Source organism: Pelodiscus sinensis, chromosome 28 (assembly GCF_049634645.1).
Source record: "Pelodiscus sinensis isolate JC-2024 chromosome 28, ASM4963464v1, whole genome shotgun sequence".
NCBI classification, from domain to species: Eukaryota; Metazoa; Chordata; order Testudines; family Trionychidae; genus Pelodiscus; species Pelodiscus sinensis.
This window is the reverse complement of record NC_134738.1, coordinates 8,700,526-8,723,126: the sequence shown is the minus strand read 5'-3', so window position 1 is coordinate 8,723,126 and position 22,601 is coordinate 8,700,526. Positions and strand designations below refer to the sequence as shown.

Here is a 22,601-nt window from a genome sequence, read left to right as displayed (position 1 = left end):
AAGCCCTGGCTGGGTTGATTTAGTTGGGATTGGTCCTGCCTTGGGCAGGGGGCTGGACTTGATGACTCCTGAGGTCTCTTCCAGCCCTGGGATTCTAGGATTCTATTCATAGGATCCTAGGGCTGGAAGAGACCTCAGGAGTCATTGAGTCCAACCCCCTGCCCAAAGCAGGACCAACCCCAACTCAGTCATCCCAGCCATGGCTTTGTCAACTGGGGACTTAACCTTTGGGGATAGTGATTCTACCACCTTCCTAGGGAACCCATCCCAGTGCTTCACCACCCTCATAGTGAAATAGTTTTTCCTAATATCCAACCTACATCTCCCCCACTGCAACTTGAGACCATTGCTCCTCGTTCTGTCATCTGTCACCACTGAGAACAGCCTCTCTCCATTCTTCTCTGGAACGTCCCTTCGAGTAGTTGAAGGCTGCTATCAAATTTCCCCTCGCTCTTCTCTTCTGTAGATTAAATAAACCCAAATCCCTCAGCCTCTCCTCGTAGGTCATGTGCTCCAGCCCCCTAATAATTTTGGTTGCCCTCCGCTGGAATCTCTCCATTGCGTCCACATCCTTTCTGTAACAGGGGGGCGCAGATACTCCAGATGTGGCCTCACCAGTGCTGAATAAAGGGGAATAATCACTTCTCTAGATCTGCTGGCAAAGCTTCTCCTAATGCTCCCTTAGACTTCTTGGCTACAAGGGCGCACAGTTGACTCCTATCCAGCTTCTCATTTTGTAATCCCCATGGCTTTTTCTGCTGAACTGCTGCTCAGCCAGTCAGTCCCCAGTCTGTAGCAATTCTTGGGATTCTTCCATCCCAAGTGCAGGACTAAGCCGGATTCGAGCAACAAAGCAGAGAATTGGCACAGAAAGTGGATCTTTCAATATCGCCCCTTTGTTGTTTTTAGACTGGAAGCTCTTGAGGGTAGGGCTAGCCCTTTTGTTCTGTGTTTGTCCAGCGCTGAGCACAGCGGGATCCCGGTCCCTGACTGAACCCCCAGCTGTTATGAGAATACAAAAAATACTTTGCAACCTTCCCTTCCTCCTTGGGTACCTTTATCCAGCATCTCCTAAGGCAGAGAGTAGACAAGGATGTCCCTCAGTTTGAGTGTGGAAAGCGACTCACAGATGCTCATGGGTGGTATTGTCTGTTAAGTTCTGTTTGTAACCCTAATAGGAAACAGGGGAGTCACTGTTCGCATAAGTGTACGTGCCGCTCCCTGCAATGGTTTGCATTTGCACTGACTTTGAACTAAGAATTTCATCTGCTTCGTTCACATACAGTTGCAGGAAAATGCTCTTTGGTACCTGAATTATTTCCTCCTTCAGTTTTTGCTTGTAATCAAATTGCAGAGTGGATTCTCGAACCCTGCCTGGGCTTTGGGAAAACCACAGAGCTTTTCAAGCTCTCATTTCCCTTTATCGAGTGGGAAAACCTCCTGTTTCACCAAGTCAGAGTTTGTCTCTTGGACGGATGCTAAAGGCCTTTGGATGCACATTCACTGCTGCCAATGCTTTCTGTCTTTCTGTAGTTGATCATGTAGTTCCAGAACTGGGCACCAGCTTGCTCAGTGCCTTTGACCAGTGGCGAGAATGGGCGGATAGCAAGTCGTGCTGCGATTACTCTCTGCACGTGGATATCACGGAGTGGCATAAAGGGGTGCAGGAGGAGATGGAAGCTCTGGTGAAAGATCATGGTAAGTTTGGGCTCATTTAAATTGATGTTTTTTTTAAATTTTGGTTCTGAGGATTGGCCCTTGCAAATCATTTTTATTCTTATTTATTTGTGTTGGCCAAATTGACGGCCAGGTCAGAGTTCAGAAGTGGTTGGTTTTGGTGGGGGTGGGGACATCAAGAGGCCATGCAGTAAGGGGGCTGGAGAAGTAAAATTAGTGTAAAGGGCAGGACCATTCTGCCTCCTTCTCTCTGGAGTGGTGATTGAGTCGGAAGACGGTGCTGGCTGCGTTTAGGGCGGAAGAGGCGATGGCTGCGGTGGTATTGCCCAAGGCTGATGTGGACGGCTACCCATGTTATTCAGGACAAAGCATAGAGGCCAGATCCTCAGATGGTGTTTTTCAGCATAGCTGCGTTGTCTTCGGTGGAGCTTTGGTGATCGGCAGCAACGGAGGATCTGGACCCTCCCTAGAAACAGGCATCTCCCTGAAGGAGCGATAGAGATTAGGGACGTGACCGTGTAACCGGTGAGCCTCACCCTTAACGGGAGGCTTACTGGTTAAGGTTAACTGGTAGGGGCTGGTTAAGGTTAACTGCTCTGGTGTCCCAGCTGGGGCAGCCTATGTCCGTGGCTGGCCCAGGTGCCCCACAGGCAGGGGCTGCTCCAGTTTGGCCAGTGCACAGGTGGGGGCTGCTCTGTCTGCACTGGAGTAGCCCCTGCCTGTGGCGGGTGTGCCGCTCCAGCTGGGGTGAAACCCCCCCTTCCGCCCTCCTCTTTAATTGGTGGACCAATTAAACAGGGTTTTACATCTCTAATGTTGATGCATGTCTAGGATTTGTGTCTCTTCCGCACCTGGACAGCGCCAGCAAGAGACCTGTAAGTCCTTCGGGGGAGATAGAGGTGGCCTGACTCTCCTTTCGCATGCAGTGGTGCAAGTCAGGAGTAACTCGAGGGAAATCATTGGAGTTAAATGAGTGGAGGAGGAAGAGTCTGGCTCGGGAAGACAATCCTTCAGTGGCCAGTGAAAGCGGGGGAGATGGAGAAGATGATCTAATCGGCCTTTCCCACCTCTCTCTTCCTTCACATTTCATCCCGCAGCTGGAATCATTTCCCATCCAGTTTATGTTTTAAACAATCCAACAAACTTCTACAGCCTCGTACATCCGACAAACCGCACACCCTGGTTAAGAATTGTTACCCTGTCATGTTCTGGAGAATGCAAGGGAGGGGAGGCAGATTTGCATTCTGTGGTTTGGTCAGTGCAATGCTCTGAAAGAAACACTGTTAGAAATTTCCCAGCTGTCTCGCAGGTGGGACTGGGAAACCAGACAGCCAGAACCCGTTTTGCAGGTATTCTGCTTATTTTCTTGCTCAGCCTCCCACAAAGCTGAATCTGGAAGAAGTCTTCCTTTGGGAGTTGAGTGACTCGCTAAGGACCTAGCTCTGCTTTCTGCTACAAGGTGTGCTCTTTCTTACTAAGGGAGTTCCTAATTGCCACATGGCTAAGAAGATCGTGTCTGTGTACTTGTCTTAATGGTGCTCTGGTCCTGCCAGCGTGGTAGAATTGCATAGGAAGGGGAGAGACCTCTTTATTCAAGGCAGGTGAAATTTTACAGGGCTAGGACTGTTTGGCTAGGTCTAGACTGGCATGATTTTCCGGAAATGTTTTTAACGGAAAAGTTTTCTGTTAAAAGCATTTTCGGAAAAGAGCGTCTAGATTGGCACGGACGCTTTTCCGCAAAAGCACTTTTTGCGGAAAAGCGTCCGTGGCCAATCTAGACGCGCTTTTGTGCAAAAAAGCCCCGATTGCCATTTTCGCAATCAGGGCTTTTTTGCGCAAAACAAATCTCAGCTGTCTACATTGGCCCTTTTGCGCAAAAGTTTTGCGCAAAAGGGACTTTTGCCCAAACAGGAGCAGCATAGTATTTCCGCAAAAAGCACTGATTTCTTACAGTAGGAAGTCAGTGCTTTTGCGGAAATTCAAGCGGCCAGTGTAGACAGCTGGCAAGTTTTTCTGAAAAAGCGGCTGATTTTCCGGAAAAATTGGCCAGTCTAGACACAGCCTTTTATTCTTCAGCTCCCAGACCATAGAGTCCGTTTTAGCTCTGAGAACTTTGCACTTGATTCTCTTCTCACTCACGCCTGTGTATTCCCATTCGCATTGCTGCAGTTCCTCCTGATTTTCACCAACACGTGTGGCAGGAGAATCAGGCTCTTGAGCTGTTATGACTGGATGGCCCATCTATTAACCAGTGTGGATCGCTTTGTTTATGTAACTTGTGCCCGGCTCACTTCTAGCGTCCGCGTGGATGATACCTGTGACGTGTACATCCTGGGCATTTTCTTTGTTCTGTTTCTGCTAGGTGTGAATTCCTTCCTGGTTTACATGGCCTTCAAAGATCACTTCCAGCTCACAGATTCCCAGGTAGGAGGGTTTTGTGTTCACAAGTGATGCGTACACAGGAAGTCAGAGTAGATGATGTCATAGTCCTGTCTGGCATATGTTCTGTGCCTGTATCAGTGACTCGGGTTGTGCCATCAGCTGGGATTGAACCAGAGGCCTCTGGATCGAAAAGCGTGAGCTGCTACTGCTGGCGCTTAAAGAGCAGCACTGACAATCGGGCTCCATTGAAGTCAATGGCAGAATTTTGCATTGATTTCAGCAAAGCCACAATTTTACCCCAGGCCTCTTATTTTTGGAGGCAGTAGCAGACTCATAAGCTGCCCTTTATTGTCTGGCCAGTAGAGGACAACAAAGAGCCTCACTGGGGCCGTGTCCACACTCAGGGGTTCTTTCGAAAAAAGTACCCTTTTTTCGAAAGAACTTCCCCTGCATCCAGACTCAAGCCGCGTTCTTTCGAAATTATTTCGAAAGAACGCGGCTTTTCTTTCGATGGCGGTAAACCTCGTTTCACGAGGAAGAACACCTTCCTTCGAAAGTTCCTCTTTCGAAGGAAGGCGTTCTTCAATGTAAAGAGGCCGTCTTCGAAAGAGAGCATCCAGACTCGCTGGGTGCTCTCTTTCGAAAAAGCGGATTTCCTCTATCGAAAGATCCGCCTGCAGTCTAGACGCGATCTTTCGAAAGAGGCTCTTTCGAAAGATGCTTTTGAAAGAGCCTCTTTCGAAAGAAGCCTGCAGTCTAGACACAGCCTGGGTGGGGATGTGGCACTTGTGTAGTAAGAATGCCAGTGCCTGATTTTCACGGCAAAGCGCTTTGTGGTTGTGTCATTGGGACCTCAAGAAGAAAAAAAAAAAAGGCCAGTGGGAGTTCTTTTTGCACTGGGTATATTGCATTGCTGGAATATACAAAGCGCAGACGGTCTTTGCTCCCAAATGTGATGTGCTGGAGATTTTCCTCAGTGCCTGAAAGTCACCTTAAAACTGATTCAGAGGTGACAAAATGTGGTACTTTTTAATCTAAGAATACGTCCAACATTTTCAAAAGGGACCACTGACTGCGATTTTGGGGTGCCCCCGCAAGATCCAAGACACCTCATTGTCAGAGGGGCAGAGCTTCCATGACTCCCATCAAAGGCAGAGAGGGTTGTAGGAGCTAACCAGCTTTGAAAATCAGGCCCAGTGCTTTAAACTTGGGCATCCTTGACTTGAGGCCTTAAAGGTGCCATTTTTGAAATTTTGTCCTTTTAGAAATTCCACATGTGATGCCCTGGACAGTGTACCAATTCCTGCTTTCTGCTCCCTTGGAATAATAATAAATAATAACTCTTATATCCAGGGCTTGCCAAACCGCAGCGAGCCCCGCTCGCCAGCTGCGCTGTCCGGCGATCTTCCGGGTTGTAATCTACTCGCCACAGGCGACTAGATTGCATTACTTGTCAAGCCCTGCTTATAGCGTGCTACTCACCTGTAAGTCTGCAAGCGCTCCAGAAAGGAGGCCGTTATTCTTATCCCCATTTTGCAGCTGGGAAAACAGAGGCACAGAGACATGAAGTGACTTGCCCAAGACTCCCCAGCAAATCCGTGGAAGGGGCAGGAATTGACACCCAACTCTGAATTCCAGTCTAATGACTTATCGTGTAGGGCAAGCTAGAGAGAGCTTTTCCTTTTGTTTTGGTTTTATATAACAGTTTATGCTGCAAGAACACTGGAGTGTTTGTCAGAGTCAAAGGTATCTAACAAATGGCTTCCCTTCTTTCTCCTAGATTTACGAAGTGCTAAGCGTAATCCGTGATATAGGTGCCATAGCTCAAGTTCATGCTGAGAACGGTGATATCATTGCTGAGGTAGCTTATCTCTTTGTTTTGGAATTTTAGCTGCATTTTGCTGTCAGGTTTTCGAAGCCCCCAATCCCTCGCTTAAAACTCACAGCAGGAAATCTCTAAAATGTGTCAAGGCACTGCCTGTCCACCTTAGACACTTCCCTATAGGAAGCAGAGGTAAACTTCAAACGTACAGCTCCTGTAACACACCGTAAAAGAGCAATGGTGTCACAGGTTTATATAGTTGCTTTTATTCAACAGCAGTTACAAACTGTATACAAAAATCTTTTCACTCATCACTGAAATGCAGCCACCTCTGGGGTGGACGGTGGCCACTATGTATATAAATATTACATAGCAATGTAATACAGGAAGTGAAGAAACATTTCTTATGTTTTGCACAGTGCCTAGCCCAATAGGTCTTGGATTTGGTTTGGGTACTACTGCAATAGAAATATTACAATAATAATTAATATATTTGGCCCTGATGCCTAGATGAAGCAGCTTGGAGTTGGATAGGTTTTCAATGCAAGGCTTGATAATTTGGGGGATGTTTATTTTGTTTTCTCAAACACCAAACTCCAAGTGAAACTTGCGGGGTTGTGAAGTGAAATTCAAAGAAGGGTTGGCATGACAACACTACGGATGAATTGGAAGGCTTTGCAGAGCTCTGGTAACCCTGGAAGTTAGTCAGAAAACTGGATCTATTATCCTGCCTTGATGGAGGTACTATGGGACCTTCAGGGAGCATAATGACAGGGATATCAGTTTTACTTCTCTTCCAAATATCTCCAGGTGCTGGAATTAGTTACTACATTGTTTGATGTCATCTTCCTGTTTTTTTCTGCCTTAGGAGCAGCAAAGGATTCTGGAACTGGGAATCACGGGCCCTGAAGGACATGTACTGAGTAGGCCTGAAGAGGTGAGGCTGTTGTCCATTTTCACTTAATCCCCCCCCCATTCTAGGTCATGTCCTAGAATGCCAGTAAGAACCTCACGCCTTGGTGAATGTGTCCATAAATACGGTTTCCATCGTGTGCCTTGGAGCTGTTGAGATGAGAGGAGGGGAACAGAGGAGATTGTTCTGTGGGTGCAATACACACTAGATAATGGTGATGCCATTAGTTTTGATTGGAATTACCGTGGCTGTTATAGCAGAGATATTTCTGACGTGCCGCATGTCCTGAGATCTCGAAATGAAGACCCTTATAAGTCTCATTAGTCCTTGGCACATGGGAAGCAGAAAGGTTAAAGGCTCCACATTTCAAAAACTGCCCACCAACATCAGGTGGCCCCCTGGTGATATAGCCAACCTGAAATGCCGTGGCCTTGCTAGCAGAAGCACTGTGAGCCCACGACGACCTCTCAAGCCAGTGGGAGTTGTGGATGCTCAGTCCCTTTGAAAACCACGTGTTCCAGAGTGGGAGGCACAAATTAACGGACGCTTGAATATTTTGGCTGGAGATCCTTACCCGAGGTCACGTAGCTTGGGGCTGATAGAGAGCCTAGATGGGTAACTGAGGCTACTTTGTGGGCTATAGAAGTAGCCCTCCTTCATCTCCGTGGGCTGCAAGATTGTCTTAATCAAGACGGTCTCCCAGGACAGAGCAGTTTTGCTACTTACGTTTGCATGCCTAGAATTTGCAGGATGTGCCGATAGAACCGTAGCAGCGCTGGGATAGGCTGCAGAGGGGCGCACGGCTCTCAGTCAGTTCTGTGTGCAAGCTGCGCACCCTTCACCTCACGTTCTGTGGCTTTGTAGGTAGGTCGTTTTAGTAATACTGGGAGAGGAAAAAACTAGGCAGATGGAAACCAGTGGAATGTGGCAACGCTGTGCGTGGGCAGCAGTAAACAAAACGTATCACAGGCCACACCCAGAACCCTGATGGGACACGGGTTGCTGTGTGCAAGGTGAAACTATTCAGCACTTTCCTTTTCTTTCATAATGGTCTTGGTCCTGAAAACCGTATTCTGATTTTACTTGGGTCAAAATCCTGGGGTTCTTGCACAGTTCAGATGTCAGCAGATTCCCATTAACTCAGGAAATTTGCCCAAGTAAAAGGCTTTTGGATTTGACTTTGCATTGGATTGTCACTACAATTCAGTTCTCTGTGCTCCATACTCTCAGGTTTGTATTTATTGTTTACTTGGTCCTTGTTTGGGCAAAACTTCTTTAAAAGTAAGTGTGAGTTTGTATATATAGGATCAAAGTTCTATCTGTCTCAGGTTTTTATATGGCCCCCATATAAACTCATGATCAACTCATGATCTTGAATGTATTTACTCCTGTGAGGTAGGGAAGTGTGAAAGACTCCTGTTTTACACATGGGGAAACTGAGGCAGAGAGAGAGAGAGAGAGACAGAGTGACTTGACCAAGGTCATACAGGAAATATGTGGCGGAGTTGTGACTGAAACTGGTGTCCTAATCCTCGAATCATACTTCCTCTCCCATTGATTTCTCTGGGATTAGGTTCCCACATCATACTGAAATTAAGTGGGCAGTTGATACCTAAATCTCTTTGGGTCCTTTTGAAAATTGTTACATAAGTAACAACACAAATTTTGGTCCTAAATTCTGTTCCTACTGTCTTGTACTCCTCTAAACTTTCAGCGTCTCTGGGCAGGACATTTCACCATGAAGGCCTGGCTTTGTGCAGGCTGTCCATTCTGTACAAGAAGATTCTGATTAATCTTCCAGAGCATCAGGGCTTTGCTGAGGGTGCCAGATGTGGGTGAAATCATTTGCACAGCTCTCCCCCCCCCTCCCCGTCCCTTTTCCTTATTTATTTTCCCTCCAATCAAGGAGCATCCAAAGACATTTCAGTGCCAGCCATAAATCTTTCCATTTCAAACGCTGTTGTGGATTGAGAGGAACGCTGCCCGGCCTGAGTGGAACACAAGCCCTCTCCTTTCCCCCCCATTGTTGGCTCCTGGAAGCTGTGTGCAAACATCTGCATCCAGATTTCCCATCCATCCTTGTATTCCTTTGCATATTTTTCTGGTTGCATAAGGAAAACAATAACAGATGGGGGCATCGGAGGAGAACTGCATGACACTTGGGTTCACGCCGCCGAGCACCCTCCGCTCCCATGGACTTCAAAGGGAAAAGAGGATGCCCAGCATCCTGGAGGATTAGCTGAGGCCTTCGACGTACATCCTAAGGAATCCCACTCTCTGATGTGATGGATGGGCCGTTCCTGTACGGGGGGGAGGCAGTGACATCTGCCTCCTGCGGCTTGAAGGAGACGCGCAGACGCTCACTCATCGTTCCCTGCGCCGCTCGTGCTGCGGTCTGAAATGAGAAGCAGCCCAAGTCATCGGGAGTGGGCGGCGGGTATCGCTGCCACTGGACAATGGGCCGCAGTGCCCCCGCTTCCCTGAGAACCCTAATGCCACCGCCTCTCCGTTCCCCACCCCCGAAGGGCCAACTGCTCACCAGGTCCCTCCTCCAGGCGCTGGGGGAGCGAGGGGTGATGCAGTGAGCTTACAGACCCTGGGCGGGGCCTTTCGGGTGGAAGGAGCTGGCGCTCGGGTAGGCTGCAACTGGGCTCTGCACCGGGGCCAGCCAGCGTGTGGTGGCACTGGGACCGGCCCAGCGCTCAGAGAGGCGCTTGGGGTCGGCCTGTTGCTCGGGGCCAGGGATGTGGAGGCTCAGCAGGCAGCTCGGTCTGTAGTCACCGAGGCAGGCGGAGGAGGGCTCCTTTGGTCCAGGGGACCCCTCAGGGTTTTTCTTTTTAAGGGGAGGGGCAGCTTTGGGGCAGGACCTTGGGAGGAAGGGGGGGGGCGTTGAGTTTGCCTCCTCGGAGCAGCGGTCCCACTGCCCATTTCCTGAGGAGCCACGTTCGCACCTGAGGGGAGCTGATTCCATGCAGCTAATGGCGCCATGGCCACGTTCGGCTCCCTGACAACAAAGGTTTATTGACGGGCCTCATCCTGAAAGGGGCTGAAGTTTCCGTTGAGTGGAAGGGGCTCCGCATCTAACAGGCCTAATTCCTGCAAGATGTAACCATCTGGCGACAGGGCCGGCAGCTGTAGACTTGTCTCCTCACACCGGCTCACCACTGTATCAAGGCCTGTCCCTCCCCTGGGGTGGGGAATAAGCGAGTGGGTTGCTCCTTGTTTCCTGGCAGTCCTTGTTTTTTTCCAGGCCTGTGCCTGAACCATAAATGACTGGGAGTTCTTTCATTGTCATCACTGCATTTTGGGGCGCGTGCTGCTCACCTCTTTTTATCGAGCACTCTGAGAACTGATGAAAAGCGCCATGTAGGAGTCGGGCATTTAATTAATTTAGTAAAAAGGCTTCAGAGGGGTAGCCGAGTTAGTCTGTAACAGGAAAACCTTAAAAAACAACAAATAGTCTAGTAGCACCTTAAAGACTAACAAAACATGTCGATGGTATCATGAGCTTTTGTGGGCAAAACCCATGAAAAGAAGTTGGTTTTGCCCACGAAAGCTCATCATACCACCTGCATGTTTTGTTAGTCTTTAAGGTGCTACTAGACTATTTGTTGTTTTTTAAATAATTTAGTGTTCAGTTAAGGATCTGAACCTAGGCTATTCAAGAACTGAAGGACCATAAAATATTAGGTAATATTATTGAACTGTGCTTAGATTTCTAGAGCCCTACGTGGATACAAAATTTGTATCCACATCCATATCCACAAAAATGATCCACTTCCACAGAGGCGGATATTAAGTGGATAGCTGCGGATTTGCAGGCCTCTCTACATTTCTGCTGTGGATTGATTAGATTCTCCAAGAGGACACTCAAACGTCTGTGAAAGGCTCCTATTATGGCTAGATAAATTCTAGGGCCAGATATAGCTGCAACCTAAATTGCTCCTGCAGAATTTGTAAGGGGATCTTATTTCCTTGTGCAACAAGGTGTTCATTGTTGTAATTTTGTGGAGCTTTGCACATCGCAATAGAGCCCAGGCGAAAAATTGTGGTGGGAGGATACAGTTTAGGAGGTTTCCTAAAATATACGGCTAATGTGATCTTCCCCCTACGTGGGACAGGGCACTGATGGCTTTGCTAAGTTAACATTTGATTACTCACTTTTTGGAGAGTATTATGGAAACTGCATCGTCATAATGATCATGCACACTATGGATGACTTTTTAGGGCTTAACACATTCATTGTGTTGGCCCTCTGCACAAGGGTCAATTTCACTGCTAGGCCTGTGACTGAATAAAGAAACTGCCCACAATGTGTAGTAATGCATGAGATTGGCAGTCAAATCTCATGCTTCTGGGTGTATTGTCTGCAGAGGTCAGGAAGGTATTTTCTCCTGTGTGCAGCACTTAATGACTGGTGGGTTGTTTATGGGGAAACATGCTATCCTCTGATAAAAGGTGTAATGTTAGTAAAATGCTCGAGGCAGAAAGCATTTCAGCGCAGTGCTGAGCATACACAGAGAAGATGGTGATACTATTAGGTGTATGATCTGTTCTTGCATGGAAAAATCCTGCCGGTAAAATTGTCACAGCTGGTCCAGCTCCTGTAAACCAGGAAACAGAATGGGAGTGGCATGAAAGCTGTAAACCCTGGATCCAGCCTGGGAAGGAAAAGCCCCAGCAGAGGGGGTGTGGCAGGAGGAACCTGGGGGCAGGACTGGAGCAATTGCCTGGACCATCTATGGGGATTTTAGATGCTGCAGAGCAGCCTGTGTGCAGAGAGGCTGTACATTAGAGCAGCTCTCAAGTCTGCCCAGTTTATGCCCAGAGCCAGTCCAGTCCCTGCAGCAGCCTGAAATCTAAATGATTTAAGGCCACCAAGCCCTCCCCCTTCCTTTGAGTCCCACGCACCCTCTGCTTGGAAGAAAACAAAGGTGTAACTCGGGGGGGGTTGGAAGAGCTGGCCCTGCCAAGCCAAGCGGGTTCTAATGTGCAGGTGGCTTTATTTTGTAGGTGGAGGCGGAAGCCGTGAATCGGGCAATCACCATCGCCAACCAAACCAACTGCCCCCTGTACATCACCAAGGTGATGAGCAAAAGTGCCGCCGATGTGATTGCTCAGGCCAGGAAAAAGGGTAAGTTATTCGTAGCTGCTAACGATGGAAACGTCCTATGAGCTCAGCCAGCCTGTCTCCCTTCCAAGCTGGATTGTTCCTGGAAGGACATTTTCCTGCGTTTTATACGTCTCAAGTAACCGGCTCTGTGTCGCTCCCCATGGGAACACTGCCGGGCTGTTAGGAAATTTTTCCTGATCTCCAGCCCAAATGTTCTCTCTTTGTCATGTATCCTGTTAGGCTGTGTCCAGACTCCATGCCTCCGTCGACGGAGGCATGTAGATTAGCCAGATCGGAAGAGGGAAATGAAGCCGCGATTAAAATAATCGCGGCTTCATTTAAATTTAAATGGCTGCCCCGCTCTGCCGATCAGCTGTTTGTCGGCAGATCGGGAGAGTCTGGACGCGATGCCCCGACAAAGAAGCCTTTCTTCATCGGCACAGGTAAGCCTCGTGAAACCAGGTTTACCTGTGTCGATGAAGAAAGGCTTCTTTGTCGGGGCATCGCGTCCAGACTCTCCCGATCTACCGACAAACAGCTGATCGGCAGATCGGGGCAGCCATTTAAATTTAAATGAAGCCGCGATTATTTTAATCGCGGCTTCATTTCCCTCTTCCGATCTGGCTAATCTACATGCCTCCGTCGACGGAGGCATGGAGTCTGGACACAGCCTTACCCTCAGTAAGTTCCTTTGTTAGACAGTTATCAGGTGCCCTGCCTTTAATAATCTCCTGTATATTTGAAGGAGTTTGTGTGTCTGGACAAGAACTCCTCCTGAATGAGGGGTGGGCAAGAGGGCTTCTGCGGGCCAGATCCGGCCTGCCAAGCAGTGTGATCCAGTTCTGAGGCCCTGCCGCTCCCCCATTCAGCCATATTAAACAAAGCTCTTTCCTTGGAACTCAGTCCTTCCACCGCCCCCCGTCTTTCTTCGTGACGGCTCCCTTCCGTGCCCAGAAATGAACACGATCTCCCCGAGGCAGCTGGAGTGGAGAGAAATGTTCTCGGCTTCCTGATGCCTGTCTCCCATATCACTGCGTTGGGCCAAATTCAACACTGGCGGGGACTTGGGCGCGTTGCTTCCCGCTTCTCCGACTGACGGCGGAGGAAGAAGTGAGCTGCACTGGCCCTAAGTGGGCGATGTGCTGAAGCTGGGCGAGCAAATGACATCACCGCATTCCAGACCCAGGGGAATGACAACGAAACAGCAGCGAGAGCTCCGGTTTCATCCCCTTACGCTGCTCCTCAAGCCTGGTTAATTTCCATTTAAATCATCTGGAGGTGGGCGGTTAAGCAGGAGGATTTTTTTCCCCTTGTGCACTCCCGGATTGGATTGAAGTTGATGCAGTCTAAATGAAACCAAACCACGACACAAGTGACATCAGTTTCCATGTGGGTGCAAGGTGCTGGAAGAATTGGCACTTACTGCAGCAGACTCCAATTCGGGGGGGAGAGAAGTCTTGAGTGGGGAGGGAAGGGGGACATGTGGAGTCACATGCTCCTCTAGACAGGTCATGTGCCCCCCTCGATTTGAATTGTCAGAGCTGGGTGCGTCCCCCCACGCTCCTCCCCCAGCTGCAGGAATGTGTCACCTCTGCCTAGACCCCTGGTTCCTGTTAAATTCATGCAGAGCTGGTCAGAAGGGATCCAGGGCTCTTTTAGCCACAGAACTGGGATGGTACAAGGAGCATCAGGCCTCTCTTAGGGCCTAGAGGGATCACCAGAAATGACCGGGTGCATTCATACAGTGATGGGACGGTGTGGCCGAACACTCAGCTTGCTGACTGTCAGAAAATCGATAGCAATTGCTTGGACAGTCTGTTGCTGCTTTAGCTCTCCTATTGAGGTGACCAAATGATTTGAGATTCTGTCTTTTGGTGGGGTCAGAGAAATCTGCCTCACCCGTTGCAACCTATTGCTTGCAAGTCGCTTTGGTTCTGTTCTCCTCGTGCACACACTTTGTGCGGTGTCTGGTGGGGCTGCAGAAGATGCTGCAGAGTTTCCGAGTGGCTCCCTTGTCTTCCAGGCTCAGGGCCACATGGATTGTCCTTCTGTCAGTCACAGCTTTTCTGATCTCTCCGACAGCAGTTTCGTTCACAGCCACGCACTTTGGGGCAGCTTCTTGGTGGAGCTCTGTTGCTGAAGGCTGTGTTCTGCAACTGCCTCAAAACGTGCCGTCAGGTATTCCGTGGCCAGAGCCTTATCTTCTGTACAAAGGCGCTGTCACTTCCCACTGTCCTTGCTGAGAGACTGCTCTATGGCTCTATCAGACCATCCACCACCAAAGGGTCTGGCAGCTCAGTATACTGCTTCTTGACGATCATCTAGGGCCACGTAGGAAGGAACAATCAGTTTCTCTCACACAGAATGGGAAACGACTGTCTAGGAAGGAGTACGGCAGAAAGGGATCTAGGAGTCATAGTGGATCACAAGCTAAATATAAGTCAAGGGTGTGACACGGTTGCAAAAAAGGCAAACACGATTCTGGGATGCATGAACAGGAGTGTTGTGAGCAAGACACGTAAAGTCATTCTTCCACTCTACTCTGCGCTGATTAGGTCTCAGTTGGAGTATTGTGTCCAGTTCTGGGCACCAGATTTCAAGAAAGATGTGGAGAAATTGGAGAAGGCCCAGAGAAGAGCAACAAAAATGATGAAAGGTCTAGAGAACATGACCTAGGAGGGAAGAATTGGGCTTGTTTAGTTTGGAAAAGCGAAGCCAGAGAGGGGACGTGATAGCTGTTTTCAAGTATCTAAAAGGGTGTTACAAGGAGGAGGGGAGAAAAATTGTTCTCCTTGGCCTCTTATGATAGGAGAAGAAGCAATAGGCTTAAATTGCAGCAAGGGAGGTTTAGGTTGGACTTTAGGAAAAACTTCCTACCTATCAGGGTGGTTAAACACTAGAACAAATTGCCTAGGGAAGTTGTGGAATCTCCATCACTGGAGATATTTAAGAGCAGGTTGGATAGACATCTATCAGGGACGATCTAGATACGGTGTGTGGTCCTGCTGTGAGGGCAGGGGACTCGAGTCGAGGTCCTTTCCAGTTCTAGTATACAAGGATTCTGTGATGCATATCTGGCTAGCCTGTCTTGTCCAACTCACATGACTCTGCTGGACATCAAGTGCAATAGTCTCCCTGGAGTTGTTATTGTCTTTGCTGCTATGAATTCGATCAGTACAAGGGAGAGACCTGCTGTCTGATTTTTCCAGAACTGAAATGTATCTGAACAGTTCTTTTCCTTGGGTGACATAAGTGTCCATGAATTGGTGGAATGACTGGGCATGGTTCATGAAGTCTGCTTCCATTCTGGTTTCTTGATGTGGCTTCTCAACAGCTTCAAATGCGGCAGTGTGTGTTCAAGGTTTCTCCAAGATGTATCTCTTTTCATGTTTTGGGAGAACATAATTGTTCATGAGGACTCCATTTCGAAATGTTACATCCATTTTGAGCAGCTCCTTACCTCACTCTTGAGTTTGTGGAATTTAATGCTGTGGTTATAAGCTGCAGCTGATGACTAAAGCATTGTGAATGTTGGCTCCCCCATGGATGTCTTGAAATTCACTTTCCTCCATCACAGTGCCTGTATGACCCGTGACATTCATTGCATGATGCATGCTTTCCATCTCAGGGTGATCTTTGTCAGCTTTGTTGTGACCGCGCCGTTTAATCAACTGTGCTTTGCCACAGATTCCTTCATCATATGCTGCATAGGTTGTGTCTTGGCCCAGAGATTGAAGCTGATCTTGAAAACATTTCATCATAGTGTACATTGTGTTAACATCAGTTGCTTGGTGCAGGAGTATTTGGTCTTTTTCCCAAATGAGTCCACTCTACAACATAATCCTAGAATCAAAGAATCATAGGGCTGGAGAAGATCCCAAGAAGACTTTGAGTCCAACCCCTTGATAAAAGCAGGACCAATCCCAACTAAATCATCCCAGTCGTGACTTTGTCAAGCCGGGACTTAAAAACCTCTAGGGATCGAGATTCCACCACCTCCCTAGGGAATCCATCCCAGGGCTTTCCCACCCTCCCAGTGAAATAGTTTTTCCTAATATCCAACCTAGACCTCCCCCACTGCAACTTGAGACCATTGCTCCTCGTTCTGCCATCTGTCACCACTGAGAACAGCCTCTCTCCATCCTCTTTGGAACCCCCCCTTCAGGGTGGCTGCTATCAAATCACCCTTCTCTTCTGTAGACTAAGTCATCCCAAATCCCTCAGCCTCTCCTTCTAACTCAAATGCTCTAACTGAATGAGACTTTGCTTCTCTTCAATTTCTATCAGTACTGCACGTAAGTCTGTCCGGATATCTCAAGATGTCTACAACCTTTGTACCTGACCGGCAATACACCATGCATTTCTCCTGGTTACCCCACTATCTTTATTTCTAATGATCAGATCCTCTATTCCTATTACCTGGCTCTTGCTAATAACTGGGGGGTGGTATCCTGAGTCAGAGAGGCTACCATGACATCACCTGGAAGGAGGGCCGCTACTCTGGGATCATTGCCCTCTGCTCCAGCTTGATAAGAACATAAGAACGGCCGTACTGGGTCAGACCAAAGGTCCATCTAGCCCAGTATCCTGTCTGCCAACAGTGGCCAGCACCAGGTGCCCCAGAGAGGGTGGACCGAAGACAATGATCAAGCGATTTGTCTCCTGCCATCCCTCTCCAGCCTCTGACTGACAGAGGCCAAGGACACCATTTTATCCCCTGGCTAATAGCCTTTTATGGACCCAACCTCCATGAAATTATTTAGCTTCTCTTTAAACTCTATTATAGTCCTAGCCTTCACAGCCTCCTCTGGCAAGGAGTTCCACAGGTTGACTATACCTTTGATGTTCTCCTTTGAGGCTTTCATCCTTCTTCACAGCAGGGAGGCTGTCAGACTGGGGCCGAGACCACTTTGCTGTGTTCCTGGAGGTCCTTGCTACATACCCCCGTCACCATTAACTCCTCCAGTTCAGCCACTCTCACGAGCCTGTACTCGGTTGCTGAGGGCCATGAGTTGCTTGCGCCAAATGCAGACATACGCCCCCTGCTGCAAGGCAGCTAATCGTATGTGCTGCTTTCATTGCAATACACATCATTGCAGGTGGCAAGCAAGCACACAACTAACATTCAAACTCACACCAGAGGTCGTGTTGTCTTCCCTGGTTGCTGCTCTGGTTCGCTAGCTCTCGGTTGATCTCCTAGGCTGTTTCTACACTAGGAAACTATTTCAAAATAACTAAAATCGATTTAAGAACTCCCGAAATAACAAAATCGAAATAGTGTGTCCTCATTACGGGGAAGCCTTGAAATTAGTCCGAGGCAGGCTCCGATAATGTGGATGCGCTACCTCAACTTAGAGTCCTAGAAAATACTGGGGAGTAGTTGGTGTGAATTACTCTGGGGAGTAATTATTTTGAAATAGCGGCACCACACTACTGCTATTTTGAAATAACTATTTCAAAATTGCTGCTATTCTCCAAGGAAAGCAGGAGTACAGATTTCGAAATAACGGTCTTGGTAGCATGGACAGTCCACTTTCTAATTTGGTCAAAGGGGGTTATTTTGAAGTAAAGCTCTAGTGTAGACCAGGGCCTACTCATAGAATGATAGGCTTTTAATAGTCCCGCTAGGAGGTAGGGAAGAAGTATTATCTCCATTATACCGATTGGGAACGGATCCACAGAGAGGCTAAGTGACTTGACCAAGGCCGCTTTGGAAGTTTGTGGTAGTGTAAGGAAATTGAAGCTGTCTGTTTTGTAGGAGCCCATACCACTCGGCCATCCTTTCTCTTTAGTGGAGGCTAATGCACAATTCTTGGTCAAGTGACATTTGCCCCTAATAGGTGAATTTTTGTATAAAGCTTTAAAAAAATCCATGCAAAGCCTGGTTACACAACAGAGAGAAGGCCACACAGCCAACGCCCATCAGCCCTGAGCTGGTAGAGTGAGTCACTGAAGAACTTCCAAACGAAGGAACAAAAGGGAATTGATTTCTGACTGGGGAAAAAAAGAGAACTTTATGTAAAGCCAGATGCACATGGTGATTTGCATGGTGAATATTCCCTGCAGACAGTGTCCTTGGCAGCCCTGCAAGAGGAACGATTGCTTGAGAGAACAATTCCCCCAATGTACTGGGTCCAACAGGCTTGCCTTTCACATCCAGCTTTCCCTTTGGGGTCCGGTTCCCCAATCCCTGGACCTGTTTGCTGTGCGTGCTCCCAAGAAGGCTCTTCCTCCAGGCTGGAGAATCGTCTCTTCAGCTGTCCCTGTGGTGGGGTTGGAGGCCAACATACCATCCACGCTCCAGGCCTGGTCTTTAGGCTGCATCATCAGTCCTCGAGTGTCGCACGAAAGTGGCCAGATTCAATGATCGGTGCCTCCCTTTCGCCTGTTCTTGGAGTCTGAAAACTGAGCGCGCCCCAAATCCCTTCTTAGGATGGGAGTAAGGAACTGTGCGTGGATGCCCAGGAGACGGGTACATTCGTTAGCTCTCAGAGTGGTTCATTTGATTAGTAGTTCAGTAGTTCTAGTAATTGTCAGAGCTTACAGAGAAGTGACAGCCTCCAAAATGTGCTCTGTAGACAGGCGGTGATGGTGGTCCCCACCCATGTAAAGAATCATGCCCTAAAACATGGGCTGTTCCCTGCTGTGGTTGGAAACATTTCTCTGAAGAGGAAGGATGGCTTTGTGGTGAAAACACAAGACTGTGGCTCGAGATCTGGTTTCGTTTCCTTGCTGTGCCACAGACGTTGGCATCTATCTTCACTGTGCCTCAGTTCCCCCTCTGTAAAGCAAGGATAATACGTCCTTTCTTCTTCCCTTTATCCTTTCTATTCAGGCTCTACACTCTTCTGGGCAGAAATTCTCTCTGTGTATGTACAGCACCTCGCACTGTGGGCCCCAGTCTGGTTGACAGCATTACTGTAAATGTATAACAACATTTTCATTCTGCTCTATTTTTATCAGATCCCTTCTGATTTATCTGATAATGAGCCTTTAGACACACTGTTGCTTCCCTTCCCCCTTATCTGTATGGTCCCGGTATGAGGGCTCCAATAAACTGGGTATTTACAAGTCTTTAAAGGCAGGATTTAAAGATTGCTTTCAGACGTAGCAATCTTGTAACAGGACTGTGCAACTCCTGCTGTTTTAAATGCTCATCAGAAACAAGACTGTCACTGATAACTCACAGATACTGAGAGGCATGTACATGTTCAAAAGCAACCGGTTGTTTTAGGTGCCTGACCTGAGCTGCCATAGATGAGTTTCAGGGAATGCTGAATATCCACACTCTGAAAATCTGAGAGTCTGGAAGAAGTGATAGAGCAAAGGACTGAAACTCAGGAGACATGGGCTCTGTTTCCTGCTCTGCTGTCACTGGTGACTGCGTGACTGTGGGCAGGTCATGTTGCTGTTTTGTGCCTCAGTTTTCCCATCTGTAAAATGGATGATGACACTGGTCCTTGAGTGCCACTGAGGAAAAGCTGTATATAAGAGGTAGGGGGCGGTGTTGTTGTTAAGGTTTCTCAAGCTGGGCACTCAAAATCACCAGGGACTTGTGAAAAATGTAGGTCTTCAGTAATATAACAGCAAGCAATGGTAGCATGAGTACTTCTGAGGGAGCATGTACCCACACCCCTGTGTCCAGTGACACTGATCTAAGATGATATCTCAAGCAGATGACACAGTGGAAATGTATACAGTTGTCCTCTTATCAGCAAATATGCCTTTCATAAACAGCACAGGCCTCGTTATTTACATTGTGGTTTTCCACTAGCAGGGTGGGGCGGTTTGTCCATACCGATGACATGTTAACATTGAATACGCTCCAGGATACTGTGGGGTGGATTAATAAGGACAGAATTTTGTTTCCGAGAATATTTTTGGCCAAACCTTGCGGTTTGTGTTGGTTCTGATTTCACCGGCCTTAGGTTTGGGGCATTTCTAGCACCTGGCGGCTCGTCATTTGAGATGACAGATTGGGTTGGGCTCGAACAGCAGGAGAGAGCATGGAGCTGCCATCTTGCTTCAGACCATCTGGGCCAGTATCCGGCCTCTCTTGGTGTCCAGTACCAGCTGCCTCAGGGGAAGGTGCAGAAAATGCTGCTGTAGATACAGGATCCTTAGGGGCAAGTTGTCTCCCTGAGCTCTCTTAATTAGGGAGGTGCTGCTAAGAGATGCACGTTGCTCTGCTGGCGGTGTGGTGCTTACCGCTGTCCTCTTGGTGTCTTCCTGCCCCACAGGCACCGTGGTCTATGGGGAGCCCATCACAGCAAGCCTGGGAACCGATGGGTCTCATTACTGGAGTAAGAACTGGGTCAAGGCAGCGGCCTTTGTCACCTCCCCACCACTGAGTCCTGACCCTACCACACCTGATTTTCTCAACTCCCTGCTGGCTTGGTGAGTAGAAGAAGGTGCATGTTTGTAGACACCACGCCTGTGCCGCGTGCTCTGCCTCTGGGTACCCGCCTCGGGCTGCCTGCTCGCGGAGTCACAGCTCTGACGCAGAAGGCCCTGGGCTCTAAGGACTTGAGCGGCTAATTTGCGGCGAAGATTAAGTCTCTTACGTAATTGCCGCCGTGTTTGGGTTTCAGCGGAGACCTCCAGGTAACTGGCAGTGCCCACTGCACCTTCAACACTGCCCAGAAAGCTGTTGGAAAGGACAACTTCACCCTGATCCCTGAAGGAACCAATGGGACTGAAGAAAGAATGTCCATCGTCTGGGATAAGGCTGTGGTATGTCCCTCGGATCCATTCTCTCCCTGAGGAGGCGGGTTACGTGTCTAACCCCCCTTCTGGTTTCTCTGTTTAGCATCTAGACAGGCCACTAACCAAAAAATAGCAGAAGTGGTCTTTAAAACAGGCTCTAATGAGAGTTGTCTGTCCTCTACTTAGAGGTAGGTGCCCACTTTTACACCCTCCCACTTCTGGGCTGTTATAAGGGGCTGGTGTGAGTTAGAGCAGCCCTGAGATTACTCTAAGAGCATCCGTAATAGCATCTCGTGGGCTGCTTTGCAGCCTCCAAGTGCCCATGTGGAGTAAGGATGTTAACTTTAGATTAATCAACTAATTGAATTGTCGACGTAACTTGCATCAGCTGTTCGATTGGTCGATAAAGGCGCCTCCGCTTTTGAAATGAGCCTCCTGCCGGCTCTTGCTACATTTCAAAGGTGGAAATGCTGCGGGGAGCACAGCCAGTGGGGGACTCAAGCAGCCCCCTGCGGGTCATGGGAGGGCTCTTGTCCATTTCAAAAGCAAAGTGCCACCGGGGCTCCTGTACATTTCAAAGGCAGGCAGCGTGGGGCCTGCGGGGGACTGTTTGAATCCCCAGCTCACCCCCGGCTCCCTGCAGCGCTGCTTCTTTTGAAGTGCAGCAAGAGCCCTGTTTCCTGCTGCGCCACTGCCCCTTCTCCCCACAGACACAGTGCTGGGGGGAACTGGCTTTTCAGCCCGCTCCCCCCAGCACCCGATCCTGCTCCCCCCCTTGCTGCCCCTCTCTGATGGAAGCAGCAAAGTGGGGGAAGCGACTAGTCGAGTCACTAGTCTACCAGTCGCTTACATCCCTAGAGTAGAGCTCTTGGGTCTCGTTCGCTAATTCCTTGCATGTCCCCTCAGGCTTTGTCCCAACTAGGGCTCCACGGGGGTCAAGTGCAGGATCCTGGTGGGGGAGGGACTTTCTCAGGGGGTTGAATCTGAAACTAAAACCTGTCTTAAAATTCTCCAGCCCTTATTGGGGAGATGCAGTCCTTTCCACCTGTGTCTCTGTGCTGCTCCGATTCCTCATCCGTAAACTGTCTAATAAACTCATCCCACTGGCATGTGGGGTGCTGCTTGTTTAAGGTTTGCACTGCGATCGGGAGGCAGTGTCAGCTAGTGAATACTGTACTGGCTTGGGATAACTGCTGGCCCTTTGGGTAACCTTGGGCAGGCTGCTTGCCCTCCCCGTGCCTTAGTTTTCCCATCTGTAAAATAGGGATACTAGCAGTGACCTCCTTTGCTTTTAAAAAAGTGCTTTAAGATCCCCTGCGAATAAGAATGAGTGTTTTTAGATCTAGGAAGGAAGGAAAGATATTAACCGAGCGTGGTGGTTATAACAATTAATAGGTAACATGGATACAAAGCCAGCCACCTCCTCCATCCACTAGGAACCAATCTATGTCTAGCAAAAGGCTGCTTTCAGCAGGAGGCGCTGTTAGTGCAGGTTTGCATTTTGCTGATGCAGTGGTTTCTTTGCTCCTTCCCCAGGTGACTGGTAAAATGGACGAGAACCAGTTTGTGGCTGTGACCAGCACCAATGCCGCCAAGATCTTCAACCTGTACCCGCGGAAGGGCCGCATCGCGGTGGGCTCTGACGCTGACCTTGTCATCTGGGATCCTGACAGTATCAAGACAGTCTCTGCCAAGACTCATAACATAGTAAGGACCTTCTGCAGCTGAGCCCGGCTTATCCTCCCTTCTGCACCAAGCTCCAGGCATGTCTGCGCTACAGCACAGCTCTGGGGCTGCAGCTGGGTGCCAGGAGAGCCGCGGCACGGAGGCTTCCAGGAGCTAGGTTGATGGATGAATTCTCCCACCGATGTAGTCTCATCTATAGGAGGGGTGAAATTGAGTAACTACAGAGCTCAAGGTGTCAACTTTTTCACATCCCTGGGCAACCCTGTCCATAGTGAGCGTTCTCATCTAGCTTTCTCCATAAT

At 48.8% G+C, this 22,601-nt stretch overlaps 1 protein-coding gene across 4 annotated transcripts in view; it reads left to right on the top strand.

Moving 5' to 3' along the window:
* The window catches only part of DPYSL2 (dihydropyrimidinase like 2), a 91,756-nt gene that overhangs the window by 55,004 nt on the left and 14,151 nt on the right, over nucleotides 1–22,601 (top strand). For all 4 annotated transcript variants that reach the window (XM_075911075.1, XM_075911071.1, XM_075911072.1 and 1 more), the window contains exons 4-11: nucleotides 1,534–1,698; nucleotides 4,040–4,101; nucleotides 5,840–5,920; nucleotides 6,750–6,818; nucleotides 11,808–11,928; nucleotides 20,148–20,304; nucleotides 20,499–20,640; nucleotides 22,150–22,320. In XM_075911075.1, coding sequence (XP_075767190.1) covers nucleotides 1,534–1,698; nucleotides 4,040–4,101; nucleotides 5,840–5,920; nucleotides 6,750–6,818; nucleotides 11,808–11,928; nucleotides 20,148–20,304; nucleotides 20,499–20,640; nucleotides 22,150–22,320 — 968 coding nt within the window. The remainder of the gene's footprint in view (nucleotides 1–1,533; nucleotides 1,699–4,039; nucleotides 4,102–5,839; nucleotides 5,921–6,749; nucleotides 6,819–11,807; nucleotides 11,929–20,147; nucleotides 20,305–20,498; nucleotides 20,641–22,149; nucleotides 22,321–22,601) is intronic.